The sequence below is a fragment of the Patella vulgata genome, chromosome 7 (assembly GCF_932274485.2).
Source record: "Patella vulgata chromosome 7, xgPatVulg1.2, whole genome shotgun sequence".
Classification (NCBI taxonomy): domain Eukaryota; kingdom Metazoa; phylum Mollusca; class Gastropoda; family Patellidae; genus Patella; species Patella vulgata.
The window spans coordinates 61,576,132-61,596,499 of record NC_065885.2 but is presented as its reverse complement, the minus strand read 5'-3'; the positions used below and the strand labels follow the sequence as shown (position 1 = coordinate 61,596,499).

The following is a 20,368-nucleotide window of genomic DNA, read 5'->3' as shown; positions in this document are numbered from 1 at the left end:
ATTGCACGCGGGATTATCTCCCTTGGCCTCTCAGACTAATAATCTTATCCCAATAATGCTGAATCCCTGTAGTAATTGCTTGGTCTATAACAATTTTTGTTTCTCAACATTCGGATGATCTTAATGTTTATTACCACAAAGAGTTCAACATATCACAATCATTTGATAAAAATATTGAAATGGGTTGACCATTTCGATTTTTTTTTCTACGATCGGTCAAATCATTCTGCACACGATATCCAACTGTATAGGCCACTTACTCATACTTCGAGAATAAATCTCTTCCCTAAATGGTCGCCATATCCAAAAATTAGTATACTGTTTTGTTCTACTCCGTTTCACATCTGTCATACACACACAGACTGAATAAACTTTTTCAATTTTATTAAATGGAAGCAGTTAAATACATAACAAAATTCTCGAAGTCTACCTTAGACATAGTTCAGCTCTAACTTAGACATTGTTCTCGACTAAAATCGTCGATTTAGGACTTACAATGTCGGTCAACATAGCTTGGTGACTGTTCTCAAACGGGCTAACTGTGGACAGACAGCCCGAGTTTAATATGCGGTCAAAAAGTCAACAGGAATTGCCAGGCAAAATAAAAGGAGTCGGGGGCGGGGGCGGGGGGGGGGGGGTTGCTATATAACGACGAACTACATTGGTAGGGCCAAATAGTGGGTAGAGTAGCCTACCCCGTGTGGGAGGGTTATTTGGTTGAGATGAGGGGTAACATTCAGTTGGCCTTAACAAATAGATCTAGCCGTGCTAACGAGTAGGTAAAGTACCTCGGGTGGACCTTGTGTATTGCGTGGATGGGTTATTGGGTTGAGGTAAGGGGTAACATTGGTCTATTGGCCGTGGAAATTCATCAAGAATTTCCGGCGAGGTTCCCCCATTGTCAGTGGTGTGAGACGAAAAACCGAGGTCCCGTGTACACATTGACGTGCACGTAAAAGTACCCCTGCTAGTTGGAATTCGTAAGGCCGCGGTCCTGGCAAAATTTAACTCGTAGCATACTGTATGTCGTATGCCCGTCTTCATTATCCCAGTCGGTGCAAACCAGTCGGACTTAAAACTCATTACATTTCGTCCGTTTTGGAGGCTCTCATATCCAAACCAACGTGCTGTACTTTCGTATAAACCTGTAACGGTAAATCTCTCGATCTTTGGGGTATAATTCTTCTAAAAGTTTTTCTTTAAACCTTTAACGGGTTATTCTTACAGGGTAGAGTTTTTTTTTCATAAGAAAACAAGATGCCGGTGAAGAAAGAATTCAGAAAACACCCATCGATAGAAAACCCTCGGCCTGCCGACCTCGGTTTTTCTTTTTCTCGGGTTATTGTCTTCAGCCTTTCTTCCCCCCAGCATAACCTCAGTCTCGTGCTTTATTCTACACATAATTACTGGTTGCAACTAAGCCCAGATTCAGTTCAGTCTATCGATCTCGCCCCCTTCTATTTGTCTGAAGTTTTGACTAAACATACACTCGATGATCTCACAACAAAAATATACTTGCTGTTTCTAAAATCAACCTAAAACAATCTGGTGATAAAAGTTTCGGTGCTTTGCTGCTGCACCTCGCCTTTAGAATCAGTTGCTCTCACTGATCCAGATTAGAAGCTGATAGTGCTTACTGTATGTGTTATGCGGGGGGGGGGGGGTCTAGGGCTCACGCTTTATGTCACAAGGATCTAACATTGAGTCAGATGGCGTGGGTTCGACCCCAGGCTGATACGTGGCAAGGAATAGGTTTCTCTGGATCCACCGGTTTCATCCAATTGCTACAGACCCCTACATACACGCGAACTAGTGAAATAAAATCGTACCATATGTTAGTCCTGAAATGATCTAGTTTGTGTTGACTGGTCGTTAAACTCTCTCTCCCTCTCTCTCTCTCTCTCTCTCTCTCTTAAATGTAGGGAATTAATACTTATTATTATTAGAATTTTATTAAGATGATATTACAATATATTATGATATTTATATATAACACACGTTAAAACATTCTATATAAAACATAGATATTTTTATAAATATAATAAGCTTATAGAAAATCTTCAAATAATTTCATTATACGACGTATAGACATGATCAAGGTCAAAGGTATTTTGCGTCCGTTCAGATCGCCATTTTCTTAAATATATGTTTAGATGTTAGTTTAAAACTTTAATATAAAACACAAATTTATATGGAAAACAATCACTGAGTTTATTTCACACAACGTTTCAACAAGTTCATCTTGTTCTCAAGTCCATATAAATTAGTGTATTTATATTATATGTTCAGTTACTAAATGCCGTGCAAGGATTAGATGTTAGTTGAGTGACCATCAAAATAACCCACGCAAAAAAAAACAAAAAAATAAAATGGGGTTTAACGGTCCACTTTTCTGCACCAACCGGGCTTATGAAAACCGGAAAACGGTGTGCTATAAGGAACATTTTGCCTGGTAACAGCGGTGTTTCCGCCTGGTCTTCAATTCGTTGACTGACAACTCTCTCAAGGGCTCTTCAGCGTACCAGCCAATGTGTACACGGGACCCCCATGGTTTTGTGTTGGCCGGGAAACTATATCAACCAAGACGTTCAGCAAGTGTCATACTCATTGAGTCACCGTGTTTCCCGAACGAACATAACATCTAGTAATATTTCATAGCTATTACATAAACATTTTTACAAGCAAAAACCGTATAAATGGCAATCTGATTAAAACACAGGGCCCTGTTTCTTGAAATCTTAACTAAAGATAAAATCCAATTTTAGTGGATACTTCAATTTTGATTGGCTAAGCACTATAATCAATCTTATATTATCCAATCAAATTACTAAAATTAGGATTTTATCTTAGTTAAAATTTCGTGAAACAGGCCCCAGATTTTTATGTCGTTTCGTTTTTTAAGTACTTTCAATGGCTACACTGCATAAAGATCTGACCAGTAGTACTGGAAGGTCGCGTCAGGATTTTTTGACTCTATGACGTCAGACATTGATTAATCAATCTGTGTTGACGTTTCTAGTGGTTTACCTACAGTTCCGTGCATGGCAGCCAAGAAGTCGCCGTAACAGATGGTTTCATTGGCTAATCCCTAACGCCATCCATAACGCCTGTTATATAACAGCTCTTCCAGATCCTAGTGTAGTTCAGGCAAATAAAATAAAAATTTTGAACTATAAAATACGGAGCGAAATAGGATCTGTGTTTTAATCAGATTGTATAAATGGGAACAAATATATAAATGATAGCGCCACTAAGCATTATATAAGATAAATAGTTGATAAAAGCACAAAATATAATGAAGATGAACTCAGTGGGGTGTAGAGAGAGCGATGGCCCCGGACGTTCATTTCAAGGGGAAGTCCAACCGAAGAGTGAAATTATTATATTTTTTTTTTAATTTGAAATCACCACATGCTAACTTTGTGGTAAAAACTACCGTACTTATAACGAATTCCAATTGTCAAGCAACTTTTACGTTCACGCCTTGGCTTTTCGTCCCATCTGAACCACTGACAAGGGGAAACCACGACGGAAAATCCCGATGAACTTTCTCGGCCAACACCGGGATCGAACCCGCGACTCCTATACTTAAGCCTTGTGGGCAAACAATCAAGGAGTTGATCTCAGACATCACCAACTCTCTACACTCCACTGGATGATTTATTTACACAACTTTCTCTAAATGTATCCGCACACTATTCGATAAAACGTGACTAGGATTTTATTCTGTACAACAGTGGTTCTCAACCTTTTTTGCCAGCGGCACACTTTGGAACACATGAAAAAATAGCGCCACACCTGGCTAAATATATATGAAATATATTTGAATTTTGCAAAATAAAAACATGGCAAGTCATAGACGGCATACAACCGTAGTCTTATTGTGCTGTTCAAAATTTTGCGGCACACTTAGGAAGATCTCATGGCACACCTGTGTGCCGCGGCACAGTGGTTGAGAATCACGGCTGTAGAATATAGGTTATAATATCATTCACACGAAATTTATTACCGAAACAAATGCACACCATTACATACATTTTTAATATCTCGCAAATTCAATTTGTAATGTACATAAAAATGCTGTTCCACAGTTAAATTATTTACAAATACATATTTCTGTATCACTAAAATCGACCCTTGTTTTTCCAGTCAACTATAAGTCTTTCATGTAGACGTTGATTCTATGTCTGTTGTTAATGTATCTATTAGTATTACGTCTCTATTAAGCCTGGTGTAAATGTATCTTTTAGGTCTGGTGTAAATGCATCTACTGAATCTGGTGTTAATGTGTGTATTAAGTCTGGTGTAAATGCATCTACCGAGTCTGGTGTAAATGTATCTTTTAGGTCTGGTGTAAATGCATCTACTATTTAGTCTGGTATTAATGTATGAAACGCGTCTGGTGTTAATGTATAAAGATGATTTTAAGTTTGTAGGATTGGCATTAAAGTGCAAATAACGATGATTGTAAGTCCTGTGTTAATTTATCTATAAAAATGATTGTAAGTCTGTAAGTCTTGTGTCAAAGTGTCTATAAAGCCCGTTGTTAATGTATCTAGTAAGTCTCGTGTTAATATATCTATTAAGTCTGATGTTAATGTGTCTATTAAGTCTGTTGTTAATGTATCTATTAAGCCCGTTGTTAATCTATCTAGTAAGTCTCGTGTTAATGTATCTATTAAGTCTGATGTTAATGTATCTATTACGTCTGGTGTTAATGTATCTTTTAAGTCTGGTTTTAATGTATCTTTTAAGTCTGGTGTTAATGTATCTATTAAGTCTGGTGTTAATGTATCTAATAAGTCTGTTGATAATGTATCTGTTAAGTCTGGTGTTGATGTATCTAATAAGTCTGTTGATAATGTATCTAATAAGTCTGTTGATAATGTATCTATTAAGTCTGGTGTTAATGTATCGAATAAGTCTGTTGATAATGTATCTATAAAGATGATTAAAAGTCTGTAGGACTTGTGTTAAAGTTGCTATAAAGATGATGGTACGTGTTAATTTATATATAAAGATGATCACAGGTCTTGTGTTAATTCACCCATAAAATTATTGTCTTGTGTTAAATTATCTATAAAGGTGATTGAATGTTAATTTGTTATGTTAATTTATCAATAAATAGGATTGTAAGTTATGTGTTAATTTATCTATAAAGATCGTTGTAAGTACATGTATGTTGTTAATATCTATGAAGATATTTTTTCCTTAAGAAAATAAATCTTTACTGTATCTTGTAAATCGTATGTATAATTTCCTTTTTTCTATGCTAATTCTGTGATAAATTCGATTCAAAATAACATATAAACCACTGACTTTTATATCTATGTCCACCAGTCAAAAATTTGAAAATAATTTTGCCATTAATTTTCTGAAAAAGATTCTAATTATTTGAGGAAACGGTGCTCTGGTGATGCTTGGACAAAGGATGATTATGGACGTATTATTGAATGTTATAATTTGGTATCTTCCGTTTTAGAATTTCTCCTTTCCGGAACCTGATCAAGGGGGATAATCCATCCTTCCTCTGCTTTTATAGGTGGCGCACCATTCTGATTCAGACTCGTTTCAAATTCTTCTCTAAGTATGTCGCTATCTGTGAGTGGATTATTTACACCAATACATTCTGTAGACTGGGCTAGACGTGCCTTTTCCTATAATGATTACAAAAGAGATAAATACAGGCATAGAAACACTAATAACCGCGTTTGTTAGCGACAAATCGTCGTCGACAAAGGACATAGACAGGCCACAGATAATGATTTCCCCATTGACTTTAATGTTAATTCTCTGCTCTTAAACGGGCTCTAACTTTTTCCCAAATTTTCGTTGGGTAGAACGTTTTCTACCACAGATGGAGCAACATGTGGCAACCTCTTACTTAAAAGGACGTATATTTTCCGCCCCACATTTCAACCTAACCATCCTCTCAACTCTCGTATCCTTCCGCCTCAAAACCATGAATATTCACCAAAACCTGGCATAAAATGTATTTTCCAACCCTTTTCTTCGATTCTACACCAAAAAGTCAATAAAAATCGCCATGCAAAAGGTGGAAAAGGGAAAGGGGGAGAAAGACTATATTCGTGACGGCGGAGGAATATTTGATGAGCTGTGTCCTGTATTATGCAAATAGCCTACGTTATGTCGCCATGTTGGATCCTGCATGTCGATCTTTGATTAAAATGTACAACTTGTCAGATCTTCGTGTAGTGTAGGCCATCGAAAGTATAAAACAACGAAACGAAATATAGATCTGTATTTTAATCAGATTGGAGAGGAAATTACTATTCTGAAACCGCCTCTCTTTGAAATATAAATGATGTCATAAAAGCCTTACCTGGGTGACGTAGGTAGAACAGCGACGCTGACGACACCGGATGTATATTAACCCAATGGTGATTAAAACGAGTCCGAGAGAGGCGACAACAAATATGGCGATAAATAAAAGTTTGTTATGTTCAAACAATCCACCATGTATTATAGTTTTGTCAACATGGCGAGTTAAATCTGTACATGGTTCATCTTTACTTGGATAGGCACAAATAAAATCTAAGCCTCCATTCTGGAAAGAGAAGAGGAAGAGAGTCATCAAAAAGAAAATGAAATACAAAATGTAACAGGGTTGTTTAACATCGGCATACAGAGAGAGAGAGAGAGAGAGAGAGAGGCCTCGGGTACACGTGGTCGTAGAGAGAACGAGAGGGAGAGGGGGGGGGGTAAAGTCCATTCGACACAAACTAGGCCATATTAGGTCTAACCCATGGTTCAATTTTATTTCAATAATTCGCTTGGGTGTAGGGGTCTTTAGCAGTGGGGGGAATCCGAAGGACCCGGAGAATACCCACGAGGTTGGACAGGCGACCTTACTCCTTGTCACGTACAACCGGGGAGTCGAAACCACGCCAGCTGACTCCGTGACAGACCTTATGATACAGCGCGCATGTGATAACCACTCGGCCATCCACCACACCACATACGAGCGACTATACACTGTTTCGTACCAGCAACCATAGCAGACCTACCACCCCGTCCTGCACCACTGACAAAGGGAAACGACGGTAGAAAATCACGGGGTCGAACCCGGGATGTCCTGGTTAGTGGGAAAAAGTTAACTCTCTATTTTCGCTACATATTTTCTCAAACATCAGATAAAAAGGGATCAAAATAATAAAATAGCTAACCTGTGTTACAAATATTTTACCACTCGGTTTCATATTTAACGCTGATAAAATCTCACTTGGTGGAACTATTCTTTTTTCTGGAAAATACAATAAAATAATAGCCCTTTAATAACAAAGATTATAATATGTCGGGTGGAGGTCCTGGCAAGGAACATCACCCAGCCTCCGGAAAGAACGAAAACCCGTGGTCCCGTATGAATAAGGGCGTACATTTAAAAGAACCACTACTGGTAGATGGGATTTGAAGAAGAGGGGACAAAGTTTACGTCAAATCACACCGCATGGGGTTTAACGTCCACTTGACACAAGCTAGGTAATTTCGGGACTAACATATGGTTCAATTAGATTTAAATAATTCGGAGAAAACCCACGAGGTTGGACAGGCGACCCTACTCTTTGTTACGTACAATCCGGGATTCGAAACCACGCCAATTGATTCAGCGCTTATACTAGTCCGTTTAATTATCATGGTCGGTGGAGTAAAGAAAGACAAATTCAAATCTTATTTCATTTCATCCGTTTAGTTGTAATCTGATTCAAATACAGATCTATTTTTCGTTTCGTTGTTTTATACTTTCGGTGGCCTACACTACATAAAGATCTGACCAGTTGTACTGGAAGGTCACGTCGGGGGTCGTACAAGCGGCTTTTGACCCTATGATGTCGGACATTGATTAATCAAACAGCGTTGACGTTTCTAGTGGTTTACCCACAGTTTCGTGCAGCCAATGCCAAGAAGTTGCCGTAACAAATGGTTTCATTGGCTAATCCCGCACGCTATCCAGAACGCAGGTTATATAACAACTCTTCCAGATTCTAATGTAGTACAGACAAATAAAACGAAATTTTGAACTATAAAAACGGAACGAAATAGGATCTGTGTTTTAATCGGATTGGCTTCGTTGTGTACAGTGGAATATATACGTCATTATTTATCACCGTGTTTATTGTAGAGAATAAAAAAAATCAACTACGTATACTATACCTGTTGAATTAACTGAATATTCCACCACAGAAGCTTCTGTTGTAATTGTCCGGTTATCAGGGCCTCCTACAGCGTTAACATTAAATATATAAACCTCATACTTCCCGCCTTTATTTCCCATGGTTGCCGAGAAATCGTCCATTTTTCTTGATAAGTCTGCTATTACGGCATTTTTAAATATTTCTTTTTCCTAGATGGAAAACAGAAACATGGCAAGTCAACATCGATGTAAGGAATGCCGTGATAAACACAAAACAAGCCGTCGAGCGTCGAGGTAATACTCGAATATTTGCTACGACTACCGAGATCGGCACCCACTGTCGCCACACTGGCGTCTTCAGCTTCAGCGCTGACCTCGGCGGCATTCTAACTGGTCTCGGCTTCGGTTAGTCCTCATGGCAGGCCGAAGGGAATTGCAGAGATGTCCGAGTGCAGACTAATTCTGAAATGCTTCCCGTCGCCGTCACCCTCAAAATTTAACAAAAATTTCACGTTTTACCAACTTGAACATTTAATGTTCATGAATAGGAGACATTTTGCACCAGCTCTGCCAGTAGTCTTTAATATCATGCCCTTTAATGAATGGACAATAGCTATGACAACCTACCGACTCGCTCCATGAATACTTATGGACCCGACCTGGCTAGCACTGATAATTGTGCAATACCATGGGCACAGCAAACACTACTGCTGATAGGAGTTAGGACAGAGATTCAGGTGTAAAGCCGAGACAAGTCACCAGGCAACAAAAATACGAAAGTTGTTAGAACTTACTTGTAAACAACCTTTAAAGACAAGAATAACAGAATATGAGGATGGAGCAGATGTACTATTATCTGATTCTTCGGGTTTAGGTTCCAGCGGATACGTTGACTCTGGGGATGATTCGGGTGAAGGCAGTGGAGGTGGGGATGTAGATGTAATACGCGTTGATAAAGATGGACTAGTTCGGCTTGGCTCAATTAGGTTTACGGTAAATGCTGAAGTTGCGTCAGATGCTGATGGATTTGTTGTCTCTAATTCAGATGAAAAACTACCATTGGTTGGTGTCGTTTCGTGTGAATCCAAACCTTTCGTTGTTTTTGCTTCCACAGTTGTTTCCGTATCTTCAGGTACTGTGGACGTCATCAATGCTTCAGTTGAAGTTTCTGCAGCTGATCGCCCATGTGTTGTATCCTCTGTAGTATCCTCTGTAGTCTGTTCATCAACGGGCGGGGTCGTTGAATCTACACTCTCATCGGTCACATCTGGTTCTGTGGAAGTTAAGACGTCCGTGCCATATGATGACGTATCGAGAGTGCGATTAATGTACAAAGAATCAGTTGTTATTTGTAGACTGTCAGTTGTTACGTCATTGGTGGAATAGGACGGAGAATGAAGCTCTACTGGAGACTCTGGAAATGAAAACATTGTAGAAGTGATTGGGTGGTCTAAGTGATGAGAATTTGTTAGTATTGCGACTGGTTGACGGAATATAGAGTCGTGGGCATTGAGCCCAACTATTTTTTGGCAGTGTGTTTCTTACCTTTCTATAAAATATCTTCTGACAGATCTCGGTTTCAGACGAGTTATTTGTCCCTGAATTTGACAATGTCGCTTACAAACATGAACGTAGTGAACTTTAGACATTTAGCCCCAGGTTAATGCTATGTGAAAGAGTTTTTTTCATTCTACAGGTGCTTGATCCAATTTCTGGTGCCGATGATCAAGGAATACCAAAGTTTACATGTAAACGAAAGTCTTACCAGTTGGACAGTTTTTAAGGTCCATTCGACATTCTTTACTATAAGGACATGGACTCATCCCCTCATTACAAACTTCAGCTAATAGAAAGATAGAAAGACAGAAATATAGAATGTGGATACAGAAATATCTGAAAACAAGACGTGCATTTAAAGATGCATTATGTAAGAGCTAAATCTGCCTTTTGTCGGTATTTATTTCTGACTTTAAGTGTTAAAACTATTATCCAGACATTTATGCACAAGCCCATAATCAACTCTCTAGAACTTCGGGTGGCTTAGATATTGAATGGAATAGAACACAGACGTCATCTAATAATTTCACTTTAAAATGGATAATGGAGACTTAGTGCATATTATCGTGGCAATGGTACGTGATAATCGAGACTCTCTTGTCAAAACGTCTAACCTCCATAACTTCCTTATAAGAATAAAGTAATTTGACAGCCAGCTCTTATCTAAATCTGACATAATGCATCTTTAATAAAGAAAGATTTGCAATTAACCCTAAGAACTAGACACTAGACACCCGTTCTTGCCAAGCTCTGCGTTCGTTAGACAAGAGGAACTGTCTAGGCCAAGAGAGACAGTGAGACAGCTTCATAAGAAAAGGAAGTATAAAGAAAGAATAAAAAAAGATGTTTTATCAGCAGCTAATCATGCATTAAAATTATCTATTTTCGACAAAGGGCGAAATTTAAAAAATCAACTTACGGACTTGATATGGCGTAGTTCTCGCCGGTACCGCTGAAATTGAACCTAAAACAAATAATGAAAGTTGCTATAATTCTAATTTGACAAATAATTGTCATATCTGCCGTTCCATAGTAATATGGTCAGTGTGTGTTATAATGTGCTATATTTGTATAATGTTCATTATTGTGCCGTGAATTCCACTCCTTAATAATATGGTCAATTTTTGTGTACTCGTGCTATATTTGTATAACATGGCTGACGCTTGCCATGTTTACATTATTGTGATAGGGTTAATATTATACCGTGAATTCCGCTCCATAATATGGCCAGTGATTGCTATTTATATCTGCGCTTTATTCGTGTGGAATATCTGACTCTCTACATGTTTACATTATCATTCTAACTACAGACAATAAAATATAATTAAAACATACAGACACTGCTTCATTATCATACCAGATAACATTAACCTTTAACCTTTAGATAACACTCAACTTTGACCCCTGATAATATTAGAATGGGTCGGGTTATAGAGAACTGCGAGAATTAGCAGGTACATAATATTATAAAACCACCTGTGCACGCGGAAAAAGAGAATGATATCTTTACAACCTCAGGGAAGGGGTGCTCAGAAACATTTTGAGGGCAGTAATATTTCGAAAATATGGAAATTATCCCATAGCTTATGAGAAATTTGAATAAATTATCATGAATCATTGTTCTGCGAATATGTTTCGTGTTTCGGCCATCTTTAAAATTCAACAGACGGGGGTGACGGCAATATATGAACACCCTTATCTTTTCGAAACTAAATGGTGTGTGTGTTGGGAGGGGGGGGGGGGCGTGGTGGCTCACCGAGTAAAAAGAAAACTTTAAAAATAGATAATGTAAAATGAATATATTGAAAATTTCATTCAAATTACTGTATTCTGAGCGAAGCTATCATTGTATGGAGTTTTAACAAAATGTGGCATGGATTGTTTATTATCGTAACAACGGTACTTGTTGTTCGAGACTTAGCCTCTATTCGCCATTTTTGAATTAAATGGCGACCGTGTTTTAATCCGTTTAAATCTCCACCATCCGATGATCTAGAGAGTTGATGATAGGTATGCCATGTTAATAAATGACTAAATAATATTTTATATAACATTTAAAGTCAAAATAAGGACCTGCATTAGGCCGATTTAGCTCTTACATAATGCTTGGGGTGGGGGGCTGAATGGTTAGCGTGTGCGAGCTGTATCATAAAGTCTGTCATTGAGTCGACTGGCGTGGTTTCGATTCCCCAGTTGTACGTGACAAGGAGTAGGGTCGCCTGTCCAACCTCGTGGGTTTTCTCCAGGTCCTCCGGTTTTCTCCCACTGCTAAAGACCCCTACGGGCAAGCGAATTATTGAAATAAAATTAAACCATATGTTAGTTCCGAAATGACCTAGTTTGTGTCGAGTGGACGTTAAACCCTCTCTCTCTCTCTTTTACATAATGCATCTTTAAAAGTATGCCTTTAATTCAAGTGTAAGTGTAATTGGGCGACGACATGAAAGAATGTTGACAACGTCCTTTAACCAATCGTTGTATAAACTTGAATTTGATGCCTCTTAACTTCAACAACCATCCATTTATCCATTCTTCACTCTTTATTAAGAATTGGAGTTAATTTTATCGCCCGAATTGACCAAATCAAACTAGACGTTTCCCACCCCATTTGTGTAGGCGTTGTCTATTTTCATTCCGGTGGAAGACGTTATTTCAATACGGAAATTTATCTCAATGTGTAAGAATTTCCGATCTCCTTAATGTAGACTCTATAGAGTGTTTATAATATAGTTTTGATAAACTCCAGTTGGGACGAAAATCTGACGCCTCGTGTACACGTGGGTGTGAGCTTAAAAGTTGGTCGTAAAGAGAGAGGGAGAGAGAGAGAGAGAGAGAGAGAGAGAGGCGGGTGTTGACGTCCACTCGACACAAACTGCACAGGGGTCTTTAACAGTGAGAGGAAACCGGGGTTCTCGGGAGAAAACTCACGAGGTTGGGCAGGTGTTGGTCGTACAGTTCCCGGTTGGTGCAAAAAAGTAAACCCCATTTCATTTCATCGTGGACTTAACTTCACAAAATTATTTTAGAGAAACTATCACAGAGACCGAGATTTATGTACCATTTCTTCAAACTTCAGATTTATTTTATTTAAATTAAAACATTATGTAGGACACCAACGTACCATTTTCTGAGAACCGGGTGCGGATCTTTTTAATTCAAACCCTGTATTTCATTTCATTTCATAAACTTAATTTAGCTCGTTATTTTGTTATATTCGAGACGGATATATATTTTGTTTGTTATAAAAATCCAAAACAGATGTCAATCACCGTACAACCCTCCCTTCTGATGATTTATATATATAATTCATAAAACTAATAATTTAATTCATATTTCATCACGAAAATGTTTGGATATTACATATTTTCACGAGTCCGTACGTACATATACCCTATTAAGTCATCGGGGCTACAAATATTTTGAAGACGTAGACTATATGTTCGCACATATTGCTATAACAATTTTTTTAAATTTTATTAGCGAATTCAGCGGTCTAAGAAAGTCAGTGGTGCAGGGCTGATATGAGGGCCAAGCAAGGAACATTGTCTAGTCGTTCGGATGAACCGTAAAATCGAGTTCCCCCTGTACACAACGACATGTACGTCATACCAGACCCTTGACAAGACCAACGACACAAACTAGGTCATTTCGGGACTATCATATGCTTCAATTTTTATTTCAATAATTCGCTTGCGCGTAGGGGTCTTTAGCAGTGGGAGGAAACCGGAGGACCCGGAGAAAACCCGCAAGGTTGGACAGGCGACCCTACTCCTTGTCACGTACAACCGGGGATTCGAAACCACGCCAGTTGACTCAATGACAGGCTTTATGATACAGTGCGCACGTGCTAACCATTCAGCCATCCCCCCCCCCCTCCAACGACACAAACTAGGTCATTTCGGGACTTATGATACAACGTTATTCGGCCATTCAATCCCCTTCCAATATTATAAATTTACTTGTGCCATTTGCAGGCAAACTAGCTTTAATTATTTTAAAAGGAAATAAGTGAGGACAATATCCTGTACTCTGACTATTCGTCGTGTTTTCCCATGCTTGTGAAATAAAAGAAAAACGACGACTCCTTTGATATATAATTCAATTATTAATTTATTATTAATTAATATTTAAAGGATCGGCTCTTTATTTATTTAACTGTTGTATACATTCGTATAGTTATCGTATTAAAATTCATAATTTCTATTCTGTATTAAAATATCTAAAATATGTTTTCTTTTTATTTTAAATTGTTGAATACATTGGTATAATCAACGTATTAAAATTCATAATTTCTATTCTGTAATTAAAATATCTAAAATATGTTTTCATTTTTTATTAAAATTGTAGAATACATTGGTATAATAATCGTATTAAAATTCATAATTTCTATTCTGTAAATAAAATATCTAAAATATGTTTTAATTTTTTTTAAATTGTTGAATACATTGGTATAATAATCGTATTAAAATTCATAATTTCTATTCTGTAATTAAAATATCTAAAATATGTTTTCATTTTTAAATTTGAAAATACAGGACGTTTCAAATTTCCTTAAAGAAATGAAATGAAACGAAATGAAGTGGGGTTTAACGTGCTACTGTTCTGCTCTGAACTGTGCTAACGAAGACGGGCATACGCCATACCATACAGTGCGCTATGAGGGAAAGTTTGCCCGGACAGCGGCAGTACGGCCTACTCTTATATCGAATTCCAACTGTCAAGGGATCTTTTACGTGCACTCCAATGTGTACACGACTAGAAAGCTGTCCTTTTCAGGCCCTTCTTCCAAAAGAGTCGTTCTCGAGTGACTATATGAATTTAAGAAGCTTTGAAGCATAAGATGTATTATATATATTAATCTGATTACAACTTCTAAATGTGGAATGGGAAATATAAATAGACTTATCCGTCCTGTATGATTTAGTCGGAGCAGCCCAGTTCATTCCTTTTCACGGTATAATTCAATTTCAGAATATTTTTTACCATGTCGAATGATTAAAAAATATGAAATTAAATTAAATGGGGTTTAAGGACCTACTGACTGGTTTAATGAAGACGAGCATGCACCATACACATTTGTCCGGACAGTGGGCTACTTTTATTTCGAATTCCAACTGTCAAGGGTTCTTTTACGTGCATTTCAATGTGCACACGGGGTCTTGATTTTTCGTTCAAACTAGACACTGGTCCTTGTCAGGCCATCCGTCCTGCACCACCAACCCCTGTCAAACCCTCCGTCCTGCACCCCCGATCCTTGTCAGCCTATCCGTCCTGCACCACTGATCCTTACCAGGACCCCCCGTCCTGCACCACTGACCTTACCAGGACCCCCCGTCCTGCACCACAAAAAAGCGGCTATAGTCATTTGAATGACACAAAAATCCGAGGACCACCCGCGTACACATTGGTGTACATATAAAAGAACATGGAATTCGACGAACAATAGGCGCTATCCGGGCAAAATGTTCCTCATAGCACATTGCAATATCCCGGATGGCACAGACAAGTAGTTAATCCTCACTTATTTAATTTCCAACTTGTATTGCTCGCGGGGCTTCTTGCCCCAAATAAGTGAACTGAAAATCGAGTTTGGACGCGTGTTTCGGGGGTACAGAGCATTAAGCCACCGCTAGATATTGTATAAAAGTAAAAATATTATAAACCTACCTTTCTGTAGTAAAATAAAACCAACACATAGAAATAATAACCCAAATCCCGTCACATCCGACATTTTATCATAGAGTCTGGCAGTATATATCAGTTTACACTTTTAATTAAAATTAATTAGATGCCTGAAATTTATCCCGTATCATTTGTTAAAACTCGCCAAATATTGTTTCAAATGTTCACAGTTCATATCACCGCCTAAATAATATTTGATTTAGAAAATCATCTGACACCGTCGCGTCACGATTACAAATTATTTAATGGGAGCAGGTCGCGGCGCTTAAATAATAAAATAACTTCCAAATTGTTTTAACTTTAAAATATCCTAACTATATATTTCGTCACGTTTCTTCTGCTAAAAAAGTTTGTCAAAATATTTCCGATAATTCGTCACTTTTCTGCGAATGAGTTTTGGGCGTACGTCCTGGTGAAAAATTCCTGAAATAATCTCTAATCAGTCGGAAAGGGTGAGGTCAGTTGATGGAAACAAAAGCAGTAATTAGTCAAAAGCAGCCACTCGGGACTTCTCGGTTAATTCCGGTAGATAAGAATTCTGTTCGCCCTTGTTGTATATGAGAGCGTGTTATGTAACCGGATCATTAATTTTATTGATCATTTGTAGATTACAAGAGGTACATTGTCTGTTTGTTTGCTATGATATGTTTCATCGTGTGTTCGTTTATCTATTCCTGTAAACACAATGACGTCATGTTTGTATCGTCTGGTCATGGCTGTATGATAATAGTCTTTACACATACAGTTTTTGTTTTTGCGGACAGGCCTGTGGACGTATAGATAAAACGCCAGGACAGTACTACACCATTGCAGTACACCCACAGTAATTACGATTGCCCTATATTAGCATATTCCTGAAACAATGGCCCGAGAAATCCCTTTCTAGCTATTGCTGTGTTGAGACTGAAAACTTGAGTTTTTGACGGGGCGTGTCCATTCTGATCGTCCAATCAAATCTCTCCTGAGTATAATATAGGGAATTTTCATGACTTTTAAAAAAAAAAAAAATCCTAGTGTTTGTTGATGCCGATTTCAAGAAAAATATTACCCTTGGATGTATCGGGAACAAACATCAATACTCGCATAGGTAATGTCTTGAGTGGGATTAGCACACTGATCCGCAGTGAATATGCGCTAGGCCGAGACAATCACTGATAAGGATGACATCGATGCGACTTAATGGACTACAAATATTAACTTTTTCATTTGTATTTGTAGGTAAAAATTATTTCCTATTTTAGTTTAAATGGGTATTAAAATGAGCAAAAGTCGCCATTCTACTCGAATCTGTAACTTCTTATGTAAACAATGCACGCGCCATTGAGCCGATGATTGACGCCGCGTGATATGACGTCATTTGTTGAAGGCAGTCATCTTTTACAGAGATATTAGAAGATTTTCGTAATACTCTGTGAAACAGATTGTGGGATTAGGTCTAATCAAACGAAACACTACGAAGAGTATATATGTTAGTCTCAAATCGACCATGGTGTTGTTTCGTCAAAATGACAAACCCCATTTGTTATCAGCGACCGGGTTCGAATCACGACCAGGGCAAGTATCATAAGTAGTTGGGCAAATGTCCCACTCTCCACTTAATTGCCCCACTTCTTTACACCCACAGTAATTACGATTGCCCTATATTAGCATATTCCTGAAACAATGGCCCGAGAAATCCCTTTCTAGCTATTGCTGTGTTGAGACTGAAAACTTGAGTTTTTGACGGGGCGTGTCCATTCTGATCGTCCAATCAAATCTCTCCTGAGTATAATATAGGGAATTTTCATGACTTTTAAAAAAAAAAAAAATCCTAGTGTTTGTTGATGCCGATTTCAAGAAAAATATTACCCTTGGATGTATCGGGAACAAACATCAATACTCGCATAGGTAATGTCTTGAGTGGGATTAGCACACTGATCCGCAGTGAATATGCGCTAGGCCGAGACAATCACTGATAAGGATGACATCGATGCGACTTAATGGACTACAAATATTAACTTTTTCATTTGTATTTGTAGGTAAAAATTATTTCCTATTTTAGTTTAAATGGGTATTAAAATGAGCAAAAGTCGCCATTCTACTCGAATCTGTAACTTCTTATGTAAACAATGCACGCGCCATTGAGCCGATGATTGACGCCGCGTGATATGACGTCATTTGTTGAAGGCAGTCATCGTTTACAGAGATATTAGAAGATTTTCGTAATACTCTGTGAAACAGATTGTGGGATTAGGTCTAATCAAACGAAACACTACGAAGAGTATATATGTTAGTCTCAAATCGACCATGGTGTTGTTTCGTCAAAATGACAAACCCCATTTGTTATCAGCGACCGGGTTCGAATCACGACCAGGGCAAGTATCATAAGTAGTTGGGCAAATGTCCCACTCTCCACTTAATTGCCCCACTTCTTTGTATAAAAATAAAAGAAGAAAAGCAGTTGGGCTATAGCCAATAAATACCGATGATGTTGGCATGTACAAATCATTCGCATTTGGTTCTATTTAAGCAGTCGGAGCATGGGACGTTAAACCCCATTTCGTTTCTATTTAAGTAAACGTGTAACATCATAATGAATACCAATTAGAATCAGAATAAGCAGTATAAGATTATAGTGTGTCTCGCGTCCGGGGGTGTGGGGTGGAGGTGGGGGGGGGGGGGACCTTTAGATTCCTTTAAAAATTCACTAATCACTAATCAAAATCTAATTTCAAATATTTGCCCTGATTTGATTCGTAATAATAGAAGCAGGGGATTATCTGGGCATCGATCCCGTAGGATGGGGGCCAGTGAAAAATCTCCGGGATTCCGTGGTGCAGGACCGATGGCCTGTGTAGTCGTTCGCCTGGGATGAGTTTCATTCATGTACCCGTCGGTGGACACGTCTGAGAATCCTTGACAGACGAAAACAACTACCCTTATAGCACACTGCATGCATGGGGTAGGCCTATATGCCCCTCTTCATTAACCAGGGTGGTGGGGCGCTCAACCCCATTTCATTTTATTTTGATCTAGAGAATGCGACGGCATCCGTCACTATTTATATCTAAAGGAAACGATAGTTCAGATGGGATTTTAAACGTCAAAGCTAATTTGATCTTAATTTAAGGAAATGGTCGTACCATTCACTTCTTGTGTATAGAAAGGATTGTGGCGAGGAGGTCATTCGTTTGAGAATATTTTACGATCAGAAGAAAGAGAATTTTGAAGTGTGCGATTGGCCTGTGTATGACCGAGTGGTTATTTTATGATATATTATTTTAATTCAAAGTGTTTTAAAGGGTGCAACAGTGTCTCGTATTTCTTGGCCGTAGACAAGACAGAAATAAATGATTTACATTCCACCGTCTAATGAAGCTAATACAGTCACAGTTGCGTACTATTTTTCTCCATCAACTGGGCTAAATGGATTAAAATGATATGGGGTTTAAACATCCTACTGTTCAGCTCCGACTGGGCTTATGAAGACAGGCATACGCCATACAGTGTGGCATGAGGAAAATTTTGCCCGGACAGCGGCGCTATGGTATGGCCTACTCTAAATATCGAATTCCATCTACCAAGGGGTCTTTTACGTGTTGACGGGGCCTCGTTTTTTCGTCCCATCCGAACGACTAGTTAGCTATCCTTGTCAGGCCCAGCGTCCTGCACCTCTGACAAGGGGTAACCACCAGAATATCCAAATAAACTTTCTCGCTCAACAACGGGAGCGAGCCAGCGTCTTACCCACCTAGCCACCGTGGCTGCCCATCAACCTAGCCAATGAAGACGGGGTAAAGGCTAAAAGCTAAGGCCCATGGCAGATTTCGTAGTCACGGGATATAAATAGGGTCTAGGCCACGTGATTGTTGACGAGATTGTGGGTTAGGGTTAGGTTACATGTCTTTTTTTATCACGCATTTTTGGCAGATAAAATATTCCAGTTGGCGAAAACAAAATATGAACTTTTTATTCTATAAAAATTATTATCCATTTTGGCGGAAAAACATCGAAAGCCAGTGTGAGCCCTGGCTCTACACCTTGTCCTATTTACATCTCGTGACCTATGTCGAAATCTACTTTTAGCCCTAACCCGCCGTGCAGTGTTGTATGGGGGAGATTTTGTCCGAATACCGGCGCTTACGTCCACTCTTCGTCGAATTCCACCAGTCACGAGTTATTTTTAAGACACGTCTCTTTATAAACTGGACCGCAACTTTTCTCCCAACCACGCTGAAAAAAAACCCGGGATCGATACTGTGGTTCTATCCATTCAACCGTTTCGAAATCGGGACCGATTAATGAGTCAGTACCACGCCTAGTGAGCCACCGTGGTTCCACCCATTCAATCGTATCTATAAATTTGATATTTATTTTTTCTCCTGAAATAGATGTACGACTGGTAAATTGGAAGTTACTACACGTAAAACGCCTGTATTTGTCTTGTCTTTCAGAAAAGCGGAACAAATCCAAATAAGAACCTTTTCCCAGTGTCTAAATATACAGTCGAAATAAAGTATCCATCAGGCTCCGGTTTCACAAAACATTCCTAGACTTAAGTTAAGAATTTACTCGAAATTGTTCGCCTTATTTTAACTAAAATATATCCCGCTATAAAACTTTTGTTGTTTTCATGTATCAAATACATCAAAAAGAAACTATATATGTGCAAAGTTTTGAGTTTCTGGAATGGATCAAAGATATTTCTCATAAACAGTGCTTGAAAGTTGAGTAAAAAGGTCTGAGAATGCTTTGTGAATCCGGGACCGGATATTATATCCGTTAAAGGGCTCTATGTAAAAGGAGGGTGGAGGTATATCCATAGGCGTAGGATTTATTTTCGGGCAATGAAAAATTCCACGACTTATTTTTTCTATTAACGTTTAGAGAAAAAATATAACTAACTTATTTCTATGAGATCCACACTGCCCGAAAAGTATTTTCTCGTCTTTTTCTTGTCCACTGCATGCCCGAAAATATGCCCGAAGCTCTCTTATG

The 20,368-nt window shown here is 38.5% G+C and overlaps 1 protein-coding gene across 2 annotated transcripts; it reads right to left on the bottom strand.

Moving 5' to 3' along the window:
* Positions 1 to 1,948: 1,948 nt before the first annotated feature.
* LOC126827544 (papilin) lies at positions 1,949 to 15,829 on the bottom strand. 2 transcript variants are annotated; one of them, XM_050557003.2, is made up of 8 exons: positions 15,377 to 15,829; positions 10,629 to 10,673; positions 9,918 to 9,995; positions 8,947 to 9,566; positions 8,173 to 8,362; positions 7,188 to 7,264; positions 6,344 to 6,568; positions 1,949 to 5,657 (listed from the first exon to the last, which is right to left on the bottom strand). In XM_050557003.2, exons 1-8 carry the CDS (start codon positions 15,438 to 15,440, stop codon positions 5,457 to 5,459), a joined length of 1,500 nt encoding a protein of 499 aa, XP_050412960.1. In that variant the 5' UTR covers positions 15,441 to 15,829; the 3' UTR covers positions 1,949 to 5,456. The 2 variants fall into 2 exon arrangements, with proteins under 2 accessions (XP_050412960.1, XP_050412961.1); XM_050557004.2 differs by lacking the exon at positions 9,918 to 9,995.
* Between the last annotated feature and the right edge of the window lie 4,539 nt (positions 15,830 to 20,368).

Excerpts from the sequence above, each read along its gene's own strand:
- LOC126827544 (XM_050557003.2), bottom strand. The coding sequence starts at position 15,440 with ATGTCGGATGTGACGGGATTTGGGTTATTATTTCTATGTGTTGGTTTT. Across the intron at positions 9,567-9,917 it reads CCTTAAAAACTGTCCAACTG|AGTCTCCAGTAGAGCTTCAT; the intron begins GTAAGACTTTCG and ends TTTCATTTCCAG. Across the intron at positions 5,658-6,343 it reads GTTCTACCTACGTCACCCAG|GAAAAGGCACGTCTAGCCCA; the intron begins GTAAGGCTTTTA and ends TAATCATTATAG.